Source organism: Passer domesticus, chromosome 9, assembly GCF_036417665.1.
Source record: "Passer domesticus isolate bPasDom1 chromosome 9, bPasDom1.hap1, whole genome shotgun sequence".
NCBI classification, from domain to species: domain Eukaryota; kingdom Metazoa; phylum Chordata; class Aves; order Passeriformes; family Passeridae; genus Passer; species Passer domesticus.
In genome coordinates this window covers 16,666,260-16,678,656 of record NC_087482.1, presented here as the reverse complement: position 1 = coordinate 16,678,656, position 12,397 = coordinate 16,666,260, and the positions used below count along the sequence as shown (strand labels likewise).

The 12,397-nt window shown below is 50.3% G+C and overlaps 1 protein-coding gene across 4 annotated transcripts; it reads left to right on the top strand.

Annotated features, from left to right (window-relative positions):
* Positions 1-1,770: 1,770 nt before the first annotated feature.
* LOC135307694 (serine/threonine-protein kinase PAK 3-like) lies at positions 1,771-12,129 on the top strand. Of its 4 annotated transcripts, none has more exons than XM_064432107.1 (8): positions 1,771-2,525; positions 4,406-4,469; positions 6,576-6,685; positions 7,514-7,631; positions 8,466-8,565; positions 8,991-9,187; positions 9,514-9,648; positions 11,177-12,129. In XM_064432107.1, the coding sequence occupies exons 2-8, from the start codon at positions 4,449-4,451 to the stop codon at positions 11,219-11,221; spliced, it is 726 nt and encodes a 241-aa protein (XP_064288177.1). In that variant the 5' UTR covers positions 1,771-2,525; positions 4,406-4,448; the 3' UTR covers positions 11,222-12,129. The 4 variants fall into 4 exon arrangements, with proteins under 4 accessions (XP_064288177.1, XP_064288175.1, XP_064288176.1 ...); XM_064432108.1 differs by lacking the exon at positions 1,771-2,525 and adding an exon at positions 5,287-5,335 and having other exon boundaries at positions 3,680-4,469; XM_064432105.1 differs by lacking the exon at positions 1,771-2,525 and having other exon boundaries at positions 3,679-4,469.
* Positions 12,130-12,397: the final 268 nt, after the last annotated feature.

The following is a 12,397-nucleotide window of genomic DNA, read 5'->3' as shown; positions in this document are numbered from 1 at the left end:
AGAACTAGCTTGTGAGGCGGGCTCTGCACGCTCAGAACTTGGTAGGACTATGCTGCTAGTGTTTTGAGAGTAGAAATGACAAAATGTTTTTTTTTTAGAAGCACTGGTGCACACTGGCAGCTGGAGAAGAGAAGTTTTCTCAGGAATTGTTATTTTAGATTTGAGGGTTTCTTGTCTCCAGAGCAAGCGAGCAGTGCTTGCTTTGCTCTGTGTCTCTTGTTTTTGTAAGGTAAATGTTATTTTTTCTGCTTTTTGCTTTTTGGCACTACTTTTATCTCTACTGGGTTGGGAACTAGAGGTAGATGTTACAGGAGCCAACTCCCCCACGCCGCTGGGGCGCTCGGGGGAAGGCAGGCACTTTAACTTCTAGGGAGAAGCTCTCGACTATACGCAAAGTGATTTAAAAACTATATTGATTTTGAACACAGCCAGCCGAACTGCTCCTGCAGTCAGCTGGAGGGTTATGCTTTTTTTACGGAAGGATAGGCTTTTCGCAGGGTTTGATGTGAATGATGGAGTTTCGAAACCTGCGGGACAACTGGGGTGGGTGGTGCAGGCAGCACGGGCGCTGGTGTCGACTTTTGAGGCGGTCTCGTGGGCTCAGCACTATTCTCAGCAAGCTCTTGCACTGCAATTGGATCGGCAGGGAGCGGCGGGACAGGCGGGGGCGGCGGGCTCGGAGCGGGGTCGGCCCGCGCAGGCGCCGCCTGCACCGTTGCGAATTCAGTTGCCGGCTGGGATGCAGAAAAAGAAGAAGACACGGAGGCAGCTCCTGCAGCTCCCGGGGACAGCAGCACAGCCGGGGAATCACTGTTGTTGATCGCGCTGCCTGGCAACACGGGCGGATCGGCGGGAGGCGGTTCCGGGTGCCGCGGCGCAGGCGCAGTCATCAGAGCCGGCGGAGCGGGCCCGGGCGGCTGCGGGGCCGCGGGCGGAGCCGGCTGAGGCGGAGCCGCGGGGTCCGGCGCCTCCCGCGGGGCTGGCTGAGGCGGAGCCGCGGGGTCCGGCACCTCCCGCGGGGCTGGCTGAGGCGGAGCCGCGGGGTCCGGCGCCTCCCGCGGGGCTGGCTGAGGCGGAGCCGGATCCGCTCCCTCCCGGGGTGGGGGAAGCGGAGAATTTCGCGGCGAAGCGGGCGGGGCCGGCCCGGAAAGCGGCGGGTTCGGTTTTTCATCCCCCCCAAGAGAAGGAGCGGGGGGGGGAAGGTAGATCTGTTTGCTCCAAGGGAGCGGAGAAAAACTTTTGCTCAGCTGTGGGCAGTGCGGGGGGAATGCAAACTCGCGGTTCGTCTTCTTTGAGAGGCTTCTCTCGTGCCGAAGCTGGCGGGGACAGAACGCGACTGCGCTCCCGAGCCATGATGTCCCCCGCAGCCCGTCCCCATTTCAAGATAACGCCATAAATCAATACGTGCACTGCATGCATCATTGGGGATGAAACACGCTGGACTATTGTCCACCTAAAAAGAGCGTCCATGAACTCCCAAAAACCTAAATCAAGGGAGTCTACGACATTTGTAATAAATCTATGAAATTTTGCCCATCTGAAGAACTCATAACACCGTCTCTCCAACATACATTGAGGAATTCTGTCCCTGCGTCCCCATTTGCACCAGAGTTTAATAACTTTCTCCTCTGACGCAGTAAACGGAACCTGAGCTTCCGAAGGTACATTTTCCCAACTTTCCTCCCACCTTTTGCGAATGGCAGGATCTTCAGGAAGGGAAAAAATAACAGTACCTTTAGACAGTATCCTTGTGGATCCAGCTGTGCAGCTCTGCCGCTCTGCAGTCTCTGGACACAATCTCCAGGAAAGTCCAACAGGTTCTCCTGTTTGCCTTGGCTGTGAACTCTGCCCATCTTCAGGGTCTCGTTTCTTCAGCTCCAGGCTAGATTCCATGGTCACTCTTGGGGTGACCATCAGTTTCACACGTCCAGGGGTCACCAATTCTTGCTTAGACTGAGATCCCTGGTGCGAGGACACGAGGCTTGACTCCATTTTCATCAGAAGGCTGATTTATTATGTTATATATTATACTAAAATACTACATTACAACTATACTAAAAGAACAGAGAGAAGAAGATCAGAAGGCTACCAAGACAAGAATAGAATAGGAATCAATAACAAAAACCTGTGACTGCTCACAGCCTTGGCACAGGTGGCTGTGATTGGTCACTGATTGAAAACAATCTACACGAACTAATGGAAGATGCACCCGTGGCATTCCACAGCAGCAGATAGCCATTGTTTACATTTCTTTCCTGAGGCTCTCAGCTCTTCAGGACAGGAAAAATCCTAGCAGAGGCTTTTTCCCTAAATTATCATGGCAACAAGACAGATATTGTGGATCTCTGCAGAGGCCAGTGTTGTGCTTGGGGGCAGCCAGGCAGCACTTTGGGGCATTCCTTTTGCCTTTGAGGGCAGCTGGGAGTGGGTGGGCTTTGCCTGAGCTTCCCTGTGCAGTGAAGACAAAAGCAGGGATTGTTTTGCAAGCAGCAGAAGGCTGCAACCCAGCCAATGCCTCCGTGAAGGTGTGTGTGCTAGTCTGGCCAAACTGATGAGAACACTTGGCTTCCTGGATTCCTTTTAGACTCCTGACCTGTCACCAGTCATTGGAGACAAAATACTTCCCAGAACTTGGTTGTCTGTGGGGCTGGTTTAATGCTGGTGTTGTTTTTATGACTGTTAGTACTTCTACTGTTCCTTCTACAGTTTGGGTTTGATAAGAATTCTACATTTTGGTTAGCCTGACCTTCTGGATGAGAACATCAAATGATAGCACAAATAAGAGAGGAAGAGGTCTTTTCAATGTGCCCTAAAAGTTAAAATGTTACATTGTTAGAACAATCCCGAGGTATCAGATAGGAAGAGTTGTTTTCAAAGTGCCCCAAAAGAAGAAAACCACCACACTTTTTTTGACAATCCCTGTTTGATATTTTAGTTGTATGCCTAGGAAGATGCATCAAAGAGACACATTCATGTGGCATTTCCAGATAGAAGTGCCCTGCAGGCAATTCTCGGGAGGAAGCCTGCAGCCCCTCTGCTGCATGTTCCTGCAGTACCAGGCACTTTGTCACTGCTAATGCCCAGCTGATAAACACTCTTGGAATACTAAGCATTGGCCTCAATCCCTGCACAGATTCCTGCACTCAAGGAAAGCACACCAAGGCCTTGGTGACTCTGCAGTAGAGCTGAGTTGCTTCTTACAACTAGTAAGGGCTGCCAGTGCAGTGCTGTCAGGGACTGACGGGTCAGGCACAGAGCAGAGCCCAGTTTACTCAGTGTCTGCCATCAGCTGTTGGGACAAAAGGTGGATTGATTGACTCCTCCGTGGGTCTGAAGAGAAAGACAACCATGTTCTGTCTTGAGTGGGGTCAATAGCTTGTAACAGAGCTGGGTGTGCCTCTGGCTTCTTGACAGTGGCTGTCAGTGGCCGTTCGTAGGCTTTGCCAAGCTTTTTGTCATACCTGCCCTGCCACTGACAGCTGCTGTGCCTGCAGGGGCTGGAGCCTTCCTCAGCTGTGGGGTTGCAGCTGCTGCCCCGTTGCTGCAGCTTTGCCTGGGCTGGTGAGAGGATCAGCATCTCCTTTGTGCAGGTGTCTGTGTCACGGCAGCGCCTGAGGACCGGCGCTGTCCTTGTGCCCCGTCTGGGCTGTGCCCTTTGGGAAGATGGGGCACGTGGGTGCTGTTCAAGGGGCCAAGTCCAGTGCCTGTGGCTGCTGCAGCCCAGGCTGAAGACCAGCACTTGTAGTTCTTCACTAAATGAGGAACGGGCAAAGTGATCTTCAGAACTTAGCCTGCTCCTAAATGAAAAGTGTTCTAATTCTTAGAGTCATTGTTCTTGGATGTAGCATGAGCTGCTGTTCTCTGCAAATGTCAAGGCATTCTTTAGGCAAACTGCTGAGAGGAAGGGAACATCCCCTCCTCTCCTGGAATTCACTTTGCAATATTCTTTCTGCTCTGCAAAAAGCAGATGTTGATAAAAATTCATCCCAGATCCCAGGGTGCACTGAATCTTTGGAAGTATGTAATCTTGTGCTGAATCTCCCAAGAGAGTGTTTCTTCCCAAGAAAATGAAGGCTCCTGATTTTTCAGCCCTCCTTCCCATTTGTAGATGACAGCCGCTTGCCTTGGTGCCTGTTTGTCTTCTGATTTCTGTCTGCTCTGATGGTTTTTCCATGGGCTTAGTTTCCCCTCAAGGCAACCCTGCAAAGGAGTGTGGGAGAATCAGACTCTGTGCAGAGCTGCCTGTTTTGCTGGGGCTGCTGTTGTTGTTGTTCTTGTTGATGTTATCGTTAGCCAAAAGACCACAAATTGCTCAGAGCCCCAGAGAGTGGAGCTGGGTTTCAGATCTCCTGCAAGCTCAATCTCTCTGTTTTGAACTTTGCTTCTTGCATTTTGTTTCTTTCAGGGTGTGTGGTGAGTGTGGAAGATCCAGAAAAGAAGTACACTGGATGGGAACATCTTGGCAGTGGGTGAGTGCAGCCACACTTATTTCTACAGAACCACAGGCCAGGAATTTTGGTGGTGCAATAGCATGTGGGAAGTCAGGCAAGCTGCAAGCATCTTCAGAGCCTGGCTCCAGATTGTCCCTGTCTCACTACTGAGGCAGTACAAGGCATCATCAAAGATGACTGGATGCTGACAATGTCTTGGCTGCCTCAAGGAGCAGGACCTGGAAGCCCTCCTGTCCCTCCAAGATGGGGCACCAGTTTGCCTATTTTCCCAGGAGACATGGTTTTGTATGATTCAAAGTAATATGGCCACACTCATGAAGGAAGGAAAAGCTGAGAGAGCAGGTTTTGTGTGTTGTTTCCCACCAGACAGCTGTCAGATAACAGCTCTCAGTAGCATTTCTTAGTAGTATTTTTCTGGAAACAATATTCAGTGGTCAGGAAAATAAGAAAGGCTGTGTGGCATTGCCTGAGTTTGGCAGGTAGGATGAAAGGAGAGCAGTGAGAAGGCCCAGCAGCACTGTGTGTTTCATTGCCTGGAAAGGCACGTCACAGGCAGAGATACAAGAAGAAAAAGGCAAAGAAACCCCCCCCACATGCATAAGTTAGTGTGTGTATTGGAGAATTCTAGCAGCCCTTTTTCTTCCTGTGGGAGCCAGCTTTTCTCTTGGACACTCTGCATGGCAGAGGGCTGCTGGGCTGCTGTGCCCTTGGCTGAAGAGTAGACAAAGCCCAGTGTTTTAGAGACACTGCAGGCAGCACAGAGCTCCTGCCTGGGCTGCCTTTTGCTCCTCAGCACTGAACAACGTCTCTGTTCTTGCCACTGTTCTGATTCTAGGGGCTTTGGAGCTGTTTATAAGGCCTTCGACACTGCCACAGGACAAGCGGTGAGTGCCCGTGCAGATTTTGCAGCTCTTGAGTGCTTTCCCTGTGATGTGATCTGTGGCCAGAGCTTTGGGCCGCCTGTCTTTGCTGCAGAGGCTGTTCTGCAGAAGCAGTCTGTCTAGAGGCAGGCTGCAAAATGCATTTTGGACAGACTTTGTCCTTCCTACCTACCTGAATGAATGCAAGGATGGCCGTGGTGTCTTTCAGAGGACACGCTAGCTTGGACTTACTGGATAAATGTGCATAGATTAGCTGATGGCAAGAGCCATCATTCCAGCCCAATTCCTCTTAAGCCCAGGATCAGACACAGATATTTTGTTTTCTATCACGTGATTCAGTTGGAAAATACAATGCAAGCCCTTCAGAAAGAGAGATCTTGTCTGGAGCACAGTTTTGCCTTTCAGTCCTAGGGAACCTAGTTCACATACACACACACCTACACACACAGAGACACAGAGAGACACGTGCACAGATGAATGAGAAGAAGTTGATGAAGAGCCTTAAATAATACAACCTTGTGTTGATCCTGTGTTCCACTAGAGAGATGCTCTCTGTTCTGAACAGGCATGGTGGTGTCTTGGAGAGTCTTGCTGCTCTTTGGGGCTAGAAGTTCCAAGTCCTGAATTCTCCTTTTTGACTCTCAGGAAATACATTCCATCTTCCTTAATAGTAAGGAATCAGAGAAGGTAGTTCCTTATCCAGCTGCAGAGCTGTGCTCAGGAACTGCACTTGGAGGGAGGTCTCGGAGGCGTCCAAAAGCCCCAAGCCCTGTACTTAGAACCTGGGGCACATCCATAGTGTACCACAGAAAGGGGTATTCATTTTTAAACCCATTCAATAATTTCAATTCTAAAGATTGTTCTTCAAAGTTGCAAAAGCCAAACTGAAGAAGTGAGGATGTGCTGGGATTGTAACTTTACCTTGAGTCGCTTTGCAGTTCTTTTTTGACAGCATTTTCCCCATCATGTTTTATGTGTTTACTCTGGCACACAATTGAATTGGCAGCCATCTCTTCACAGGAGAAAAATTACTTTTGGCTTCCAAAGCGTGTGTAAATGATAATAGTAGTGCTAAATAAAGTCTGTTTGAGAAGCCTGCAGGTGCAGAGGGTGGTGTTAGCCCTTTGTGGTTGATGGTTTAGAGTCCCTTTTTTCCGAGGTGACAAGGCATCCAGGCCCATGAGGGCCAGAGAAAGAGGCTCTGGTCATGTCTGTCCCTAAGAGCTTTTGAATGTCATCGTAGGTGGCTGTAAAGGAACTTTATCTCCAGCACCAGGGCTGTGAGGGAGTATTAAAAGAAATCCTGCTCATGAGAGAAAATAAGAACGCCAATATTGTCAGCTACTTAGAAAGGTAAGTAGTTCTGGTGATTTTTTGGGAACGTTCATTTCCATACTTGCAAGGCAAAAATTTAAAAGCTCTTTAGCCACTGGCAGAAAATGGATCTTTCAATGAACATCAATCCACTCCTGCACCAGGCATGGGAGGAGTTTGCATTCTGTCCCCATGAATGCTTCCTGACATAAACAGCTTGAAGATTGCTCTCAGAAACCTGGCTCTCTTACTAAGCCAGCAGCCTGTATGTTCACTTGCTGCATGTGGTTTTGCTGGTTTGGGGCATGATTTTTTTCTAAGTGTTGGAGGAGAAAACATGCCAGAGGTTATGCACCTTGTGCTGTTCCCACTATTTTCCATAGCCTTGCATGCCAAAAGACTAGGCTAGGAGACACATAATTTGCCAGGTCTGAAATTGTTTTCCTGTTTGTGACTGTCCTTTCTGCAAGGTTTTCCAAAGGGTGTTGGCAGTGCTGCACAACCACTTGCCTTTAGTAAAAGCTGTGAAAACTGTGTCTCCTTGCTGCTGGAGGGAATGGTGCAATTTGTGTCTGAAGATGATGAAGCAGCTGCTGGGATGTGTCCACTTCCAGATTTATCTTTTTCCTCACTGAACCTCCTTTTCCCACTGCTTGCCACCTAAGCCGTCTCCTTTTCCATGGATGTGCCTTCCTCCTTTAGGTGGCACAGATGGCAGGCACTGGCTAGCCTAGGTGGAGTGTGTCTTCATTTGATTCCATCTTCATTTACCAGTGACCTGGAAACAAAACTCAGCTGTAATCTTTTCTTCCCCACAGCAATTTAGCTGTGCACGTTCAGCTCCACGCTGTTGCTTTCCTCTTGCAGCTACCTTGTGGATGAGGCTGTCCTGCTGGTGTTGGAATATATGGATGGAGGCTCCTTAGCTGATGTGGTCACCGTGAGAAGGATGGCTGTAGGACACATAGCAACAGTGTGTCGGGAGGTAAGGGGTCCTGCTTGTGCTTGGGATGGCTTGGACAAGGCTAGTCCTTTGAAAGCACTGCAAAGTGAGTGATTCCATGTTCAGAGCTTTCTTTCTGTGTTGCTCTTCTGCTTCAGAGAAGAAAGAGCATCTGGACTGAACTGCCTGCCAGTGTCCCTGCCCTTCCTGTACTCTGTTCTTCACTCTTATCCACCATCATTGAACTCTCTGTCTCTTTTTCCTTTTTATTTTCTGTTCTGCACTTTGCCTCCCCAAGCCTTTGCCCAGAGCCTTTCTGCACTGCCTTCTTTGCCTGTAAGTGCAAAGGTGCTGCTGTGAGAGTTTTAAACCAGAGGCCAAGCCAAAGAGAGACTCATCTGTCACAGCTCTCCACTCCAAAGGATGGCACGGCACCCAGCATGGTGCTTGCTGCTGCAAACTGACAAAAGAGCTACTTCCAAGTCTGCTGTTGAGGCAGCCATAGAACCCTTGTCCTCCAGTCTCCAGCCCGACAGTGATCCCCTAGGTATCCAAGGCAGGTACGTTTTCCTCTTTTGGCAAACCATTGTTTGTCGTCCGGACGTGGAGAGCGCATCCGCTGCAGCAGCGCTCATTCTGACTGGCTTTGCAGGGAACAGTCTGGAGCAACGACTGACTGATGCTTCCCCCTCCAAAGCTAATATGCCTTCCCTTGGAAAGATCCTGCTCTCCTAGTGCTGCAGCAGCAAGCTCTTCCTCTTGCCAGAACTCACTGCTCCTTGGAGATCTGAGAATCTTCAGGAGCAGCCTCCTTTTGCATGTAATGAAATCAGATCAGGGTAACTTTTGGCCTCCTGTTTCTTTTTCCCCTGGCAGTGCCTGCAAGGCCTGGCTTTCCTTCATGCCAAGCAGGTGATCCACAGAGACATCAAAAGTGACAACATCCTTCTGGGCCGGGATGGCTCCGTCAGGCTGGGTGGGTATTCCTGCTGAGGCGCAGCGCTGCGGGGAGGCGGTGTGGGGCTGCTTTGGAGAGGTGCCGGGTGCCAGCAGTGGCTGCTGAGAGTGCAGGGAGCGCTGTGCAAGCCCAGGCCGCAGCTGGAAGGTGCTGAGTGGTCTAGAGAGCAACCAGGTATCCAGAGTAACTTTGGTTTGTGGGTGCTCCTTCCAAAGGGAGAGAGTTACAGTGTAAACGTTCAGGGCAATGAGGAAAAGCCAAGGTTTTGTGGGAATCCTGGGCGGGTTGTTACCTGAACAATTGCCCATGTCCTTGGCTGCAGCCCTGAGGAAGGAGAGCCCAGCTGCTTTTCCAGCTCCATTAAGCACTGCGTTCTGGGACTGAGAGTGAGAAGCCCTTTTCCTTGGTTTCCTACTTGAAGCAGTGTTTGTTTTCCTCCTCAGCTGATTTTGGCCTCTGTGCTGTGCTCAGCCCTGAGCACAGGAAACGGAGGTCGATGGTCGGGACCACTTACTGGATGGCACCCGAGGTGGTGAGAAGAGAGCCTTACGGCCCCAAAGTGGACACCTGGTCCCTTGGGATTGTGGGAATAGAAATGGCCACAGGAGAGGCTCCTTATATGCAGGAGACCAGTGTCAAGGTAAGGTGGAAATGTGCTCAGATAGTCGTGTCCTTCTGCTCTCAGTCCATTAGAGAAAATCCCATTCCCACAGCTTGAAGTGCTTCCACCAAGGGCCACTTCAAAAAAGGTCTCTGGGGCTCACATCAGCCGCCAAGGCAAGACCTGGTGCTGGAATAGCTGGGGCTGCACTGGGGCCTTTTTTCCTTTGGGAGAGAAGGCTCATCTCTAAGCATCTGCTGGGCAAGAAATTGCCACTGCAGAGTGGAGTTTTAAAGATGGGGTCTAGGTGAGCCCTGAAGGATATGGAAGAATCACATAGAGTCTCATGTTTCCTTTTGCTTCAGGCCAGCTACCTGATAGGCAAGCAAGGGGTTCCAAATCTGCACCAGCTCAGGCTACCCCCTGGCTTGTATGAATTTCTGGGCTGCTGCCTGCAGATGGATGTGGACAGGCGAGGCTCTGCCAAGGAACTTCTGCAGGTACAAGGCAAAGCGGCTGCAGGCCAAACAGCTGTTCCCTGCCAGGGTTTGCTCCTCAGCCAAACTCCAGGGAATCAGATGGGCTCCCCACAGAGTAATCTCCACTCTGGGTGCTTTTCAAATGAAAACCAAGTAGGATCTTGACTGCTTGAGGTTAGAAGGGCCCAGTGAAGGTCATCTAGCCCAGAACTCCAGCCACTGGCAAGGACATCTTCAAGTAGATCAGGTTGTTCAGAGGGCCAACCAAGCGGAGCTTGAATGTTGCTGGGTTGGGGCTCCTCCCAGCTCTCTGGGCAGCCTGTGCCAGTGTTCCAGCACTCTCCTCACAAACAGTTTCTTCCTCAGAGCCAATCTGAATTGAGTGTCTTTTAGCTTAAAGCCGTTCCCCCTTGTCCTCTTGCAATTGGCCCTGCTAAAAGAAATGTCCCAAACTTTCCTAGAAGCCCCTGAAAATATTGAAAAGTCTCCTTGGGGCTTGCTCTTCTCCAGGATAAACAGGCACAAGGCTCCCAGCCCTTCCTCAGAGGAGAGCTCCCACCTTCTGGTCATTTCTGTGTCCCTCTTTTGCTCTCAGGTGCTGTATTCAGGTTTGCCTGGTAGCAAAGGAACTGAAGTATTGCAATGCTGGGGATGGGGCTTGAGGAACACAATGAAAGCAGTCCCTGCCAAGCGGTTTTAGATTGGTCTGTGGGAATGGGGGAGCTGGGGTGGAGCTCACTGTGAGCATCCGAGAGCACCCAGCTTGTCCCGCCTGGCCCACCCTTGGAGGTTTCTGCCAGCCAAACAGGCACAGCTGTGCAGGATTTGTGCCAGCCCCATGTGCTGCCTTGCCCCATCAAGTAGATGAGAATGGCTGTGGCTTTGCTGCCAGGTTTGGTGGCAGACAAGGAGCTGGTGACCAGGCCACTTCCTTGGCTGTGCCTGCTGTGAAGGAAGATGCCAGCCAGCACAGGAGGGAGTGGGGTGTGCTGAGGCAGACACTGCTCTTCCTGCAAACCAGAGCTGAGCACATCTGCACCCTGATGCTTGTGTCCTTGCTCCTGGCTTGCTGCTGAAAACCTGCATGTCCAGCTTTCCTGAGATCAACATGTGGGATCAACATTTTTCAGAGCTCTTGGGAGTCTCTTGAGGAATGCCTTATACCCCACATCTCTCTTGGACACTCAAAGAGCCCATGTCTGTAGAAAAGAGGAGCTTGAATAAGTCTGTTGACTTTCTTGAAAGGAATAAATCCTTAGGACAGCAAGCAGCAATCCCACAGTGATAGCAGGACAAAAATCAAATCCCAGCAAGTGACGACACCATGAGGAATGGACTAGTGCAGTTCTGGGCCGTGTTTGCCTGTGCCAGCAGCATGCTGGACATGAAGGCAGACGTGCTGCTGGTGCCCTCAGTCCCATGTCTGTGTATTTCTGGGTGCTGGAGGAATCCAGCTCAACCCTGTTAGGAACTCAGTTTGGAAAAATGGTTCCTTTTTCCTTTGTCTCTTTTAATTTGGTTTGTTTTGTTTCTTTTTCCCTTTGGGCAGCATCCATTTCTGCAATCAGCGGAGCCTCTCTTAAGCCTCTTCTGACAGCCTGATTGCTGCCATCCCTGCAGCAAGGGAATGCAAGAAGCAAAGGAGATGACAAGGTGTGAGAGTCTGTCCGAAACTTCCCTCATTTTTTGCCTCTCGATCGTCATGAAAGCCAAGACCACCGGGGAAAGGGAAAGATCCTGTTCTGAAAATCCAGGTCTGTCTGGTCCACCAAGCCAGATTATTGCCTACGGGTGTGTTTGCTCAACTCATGGAACACTGCACCCAAGAAGGGGCAGTGTGCTCTCCTTCGCCTGCATCACCTAGCAACGCTAGTGCTGGAATTTCTCCACCCTTCTGACTTGGCTGGACTTTCTCTCTGGAATGACCTTCCCGGAGGTCACCACAAAAGGACCCTCCATTCACTGTACATCAACCACCGTGACAGATGGACTAAGATGGGAGAGGGTTCTCCCCTCAAGGACTGAGACGTGCGACCCCTACCTGGAAAAGCTCCCCTCTTTTCCCAAAAGGACTAAGACTGAAATCCCCACCGTAGGGTGAGGGAAGGTATGCGTGGGGACCGGAGCAAGTTTTGCAAGCGACCACTGGACCGAGAAGACAATGGTTCCTGCCTACGACATCTGCTGCTGACGACGCCTGTTCCTGATGGACTACTGATGGACTCCTTGTACCCTTTATCAATAGACTATTTTGAAATGGGTCCCCTTCCCCCATTTCAAAAGGACTATAAAAAAGGTTAGACCTGACTGATACCTTTGAGATCTCCCCTGACGTGAAGACGACAGGCCTCTTCGTCGACCGGACTTCGAGGGACTTTTTCATCTGCACGTCTGGTAGCTATATACCTCCTTGCCCTCCCTCTCTTCTTTTGCTTTTCCTTATTCTTTTCCCTTTCTTCATTCCCCTCTCTCTAACGCATCTTCTCTATGGCTATTTAATAAAAGTACATGTATTTTGATTTTACTGCAAATCCCCTTGTCGTGTCAGTTTTTGCACCCTGAGATCAGTGAAAAAGAACCTCCATGAATCACGTCCTTAGGACGGATCGTGTCACCTCCTGAACCCCCATTCTAAAAACCCCAAACCTCTACCCTTTCACCCTGAGACAAATTATTATTCTGCTTAAACTCTCGTGACTTGTAGCTCTTCACGTAACATTGGTAATTTACTCCATGGGTCAAAATCAAAGACACCTCAAAGGCACAGGTG

Excerpts from the sequence above, each read along its gene's own strand:
- LOC135307694 (XM_064432105.1), top strand. The coding sequence starts at position 4,173 with ATGGGCTTAGTTTCCCCTCAAGGCAACCCTGCAAAGGAGTGTGGGAGA. Across the intron at positions 6,686-7,513 it reads ATTGTCAGCTACTTAGAAAG|CTACCTTGTGGATGAGGCTG; the intron begins GTAAGTAGTTCT and ends TTCCTCTTGCAG. Across the intron at positions 9,649-11,176 it reads CTGCCAAGGAACTTCTGCAG|CATCCATTTCTGCAATCAGC; the intron begins GTACAAGGCAAA and ends CCCTTTGGGCAG.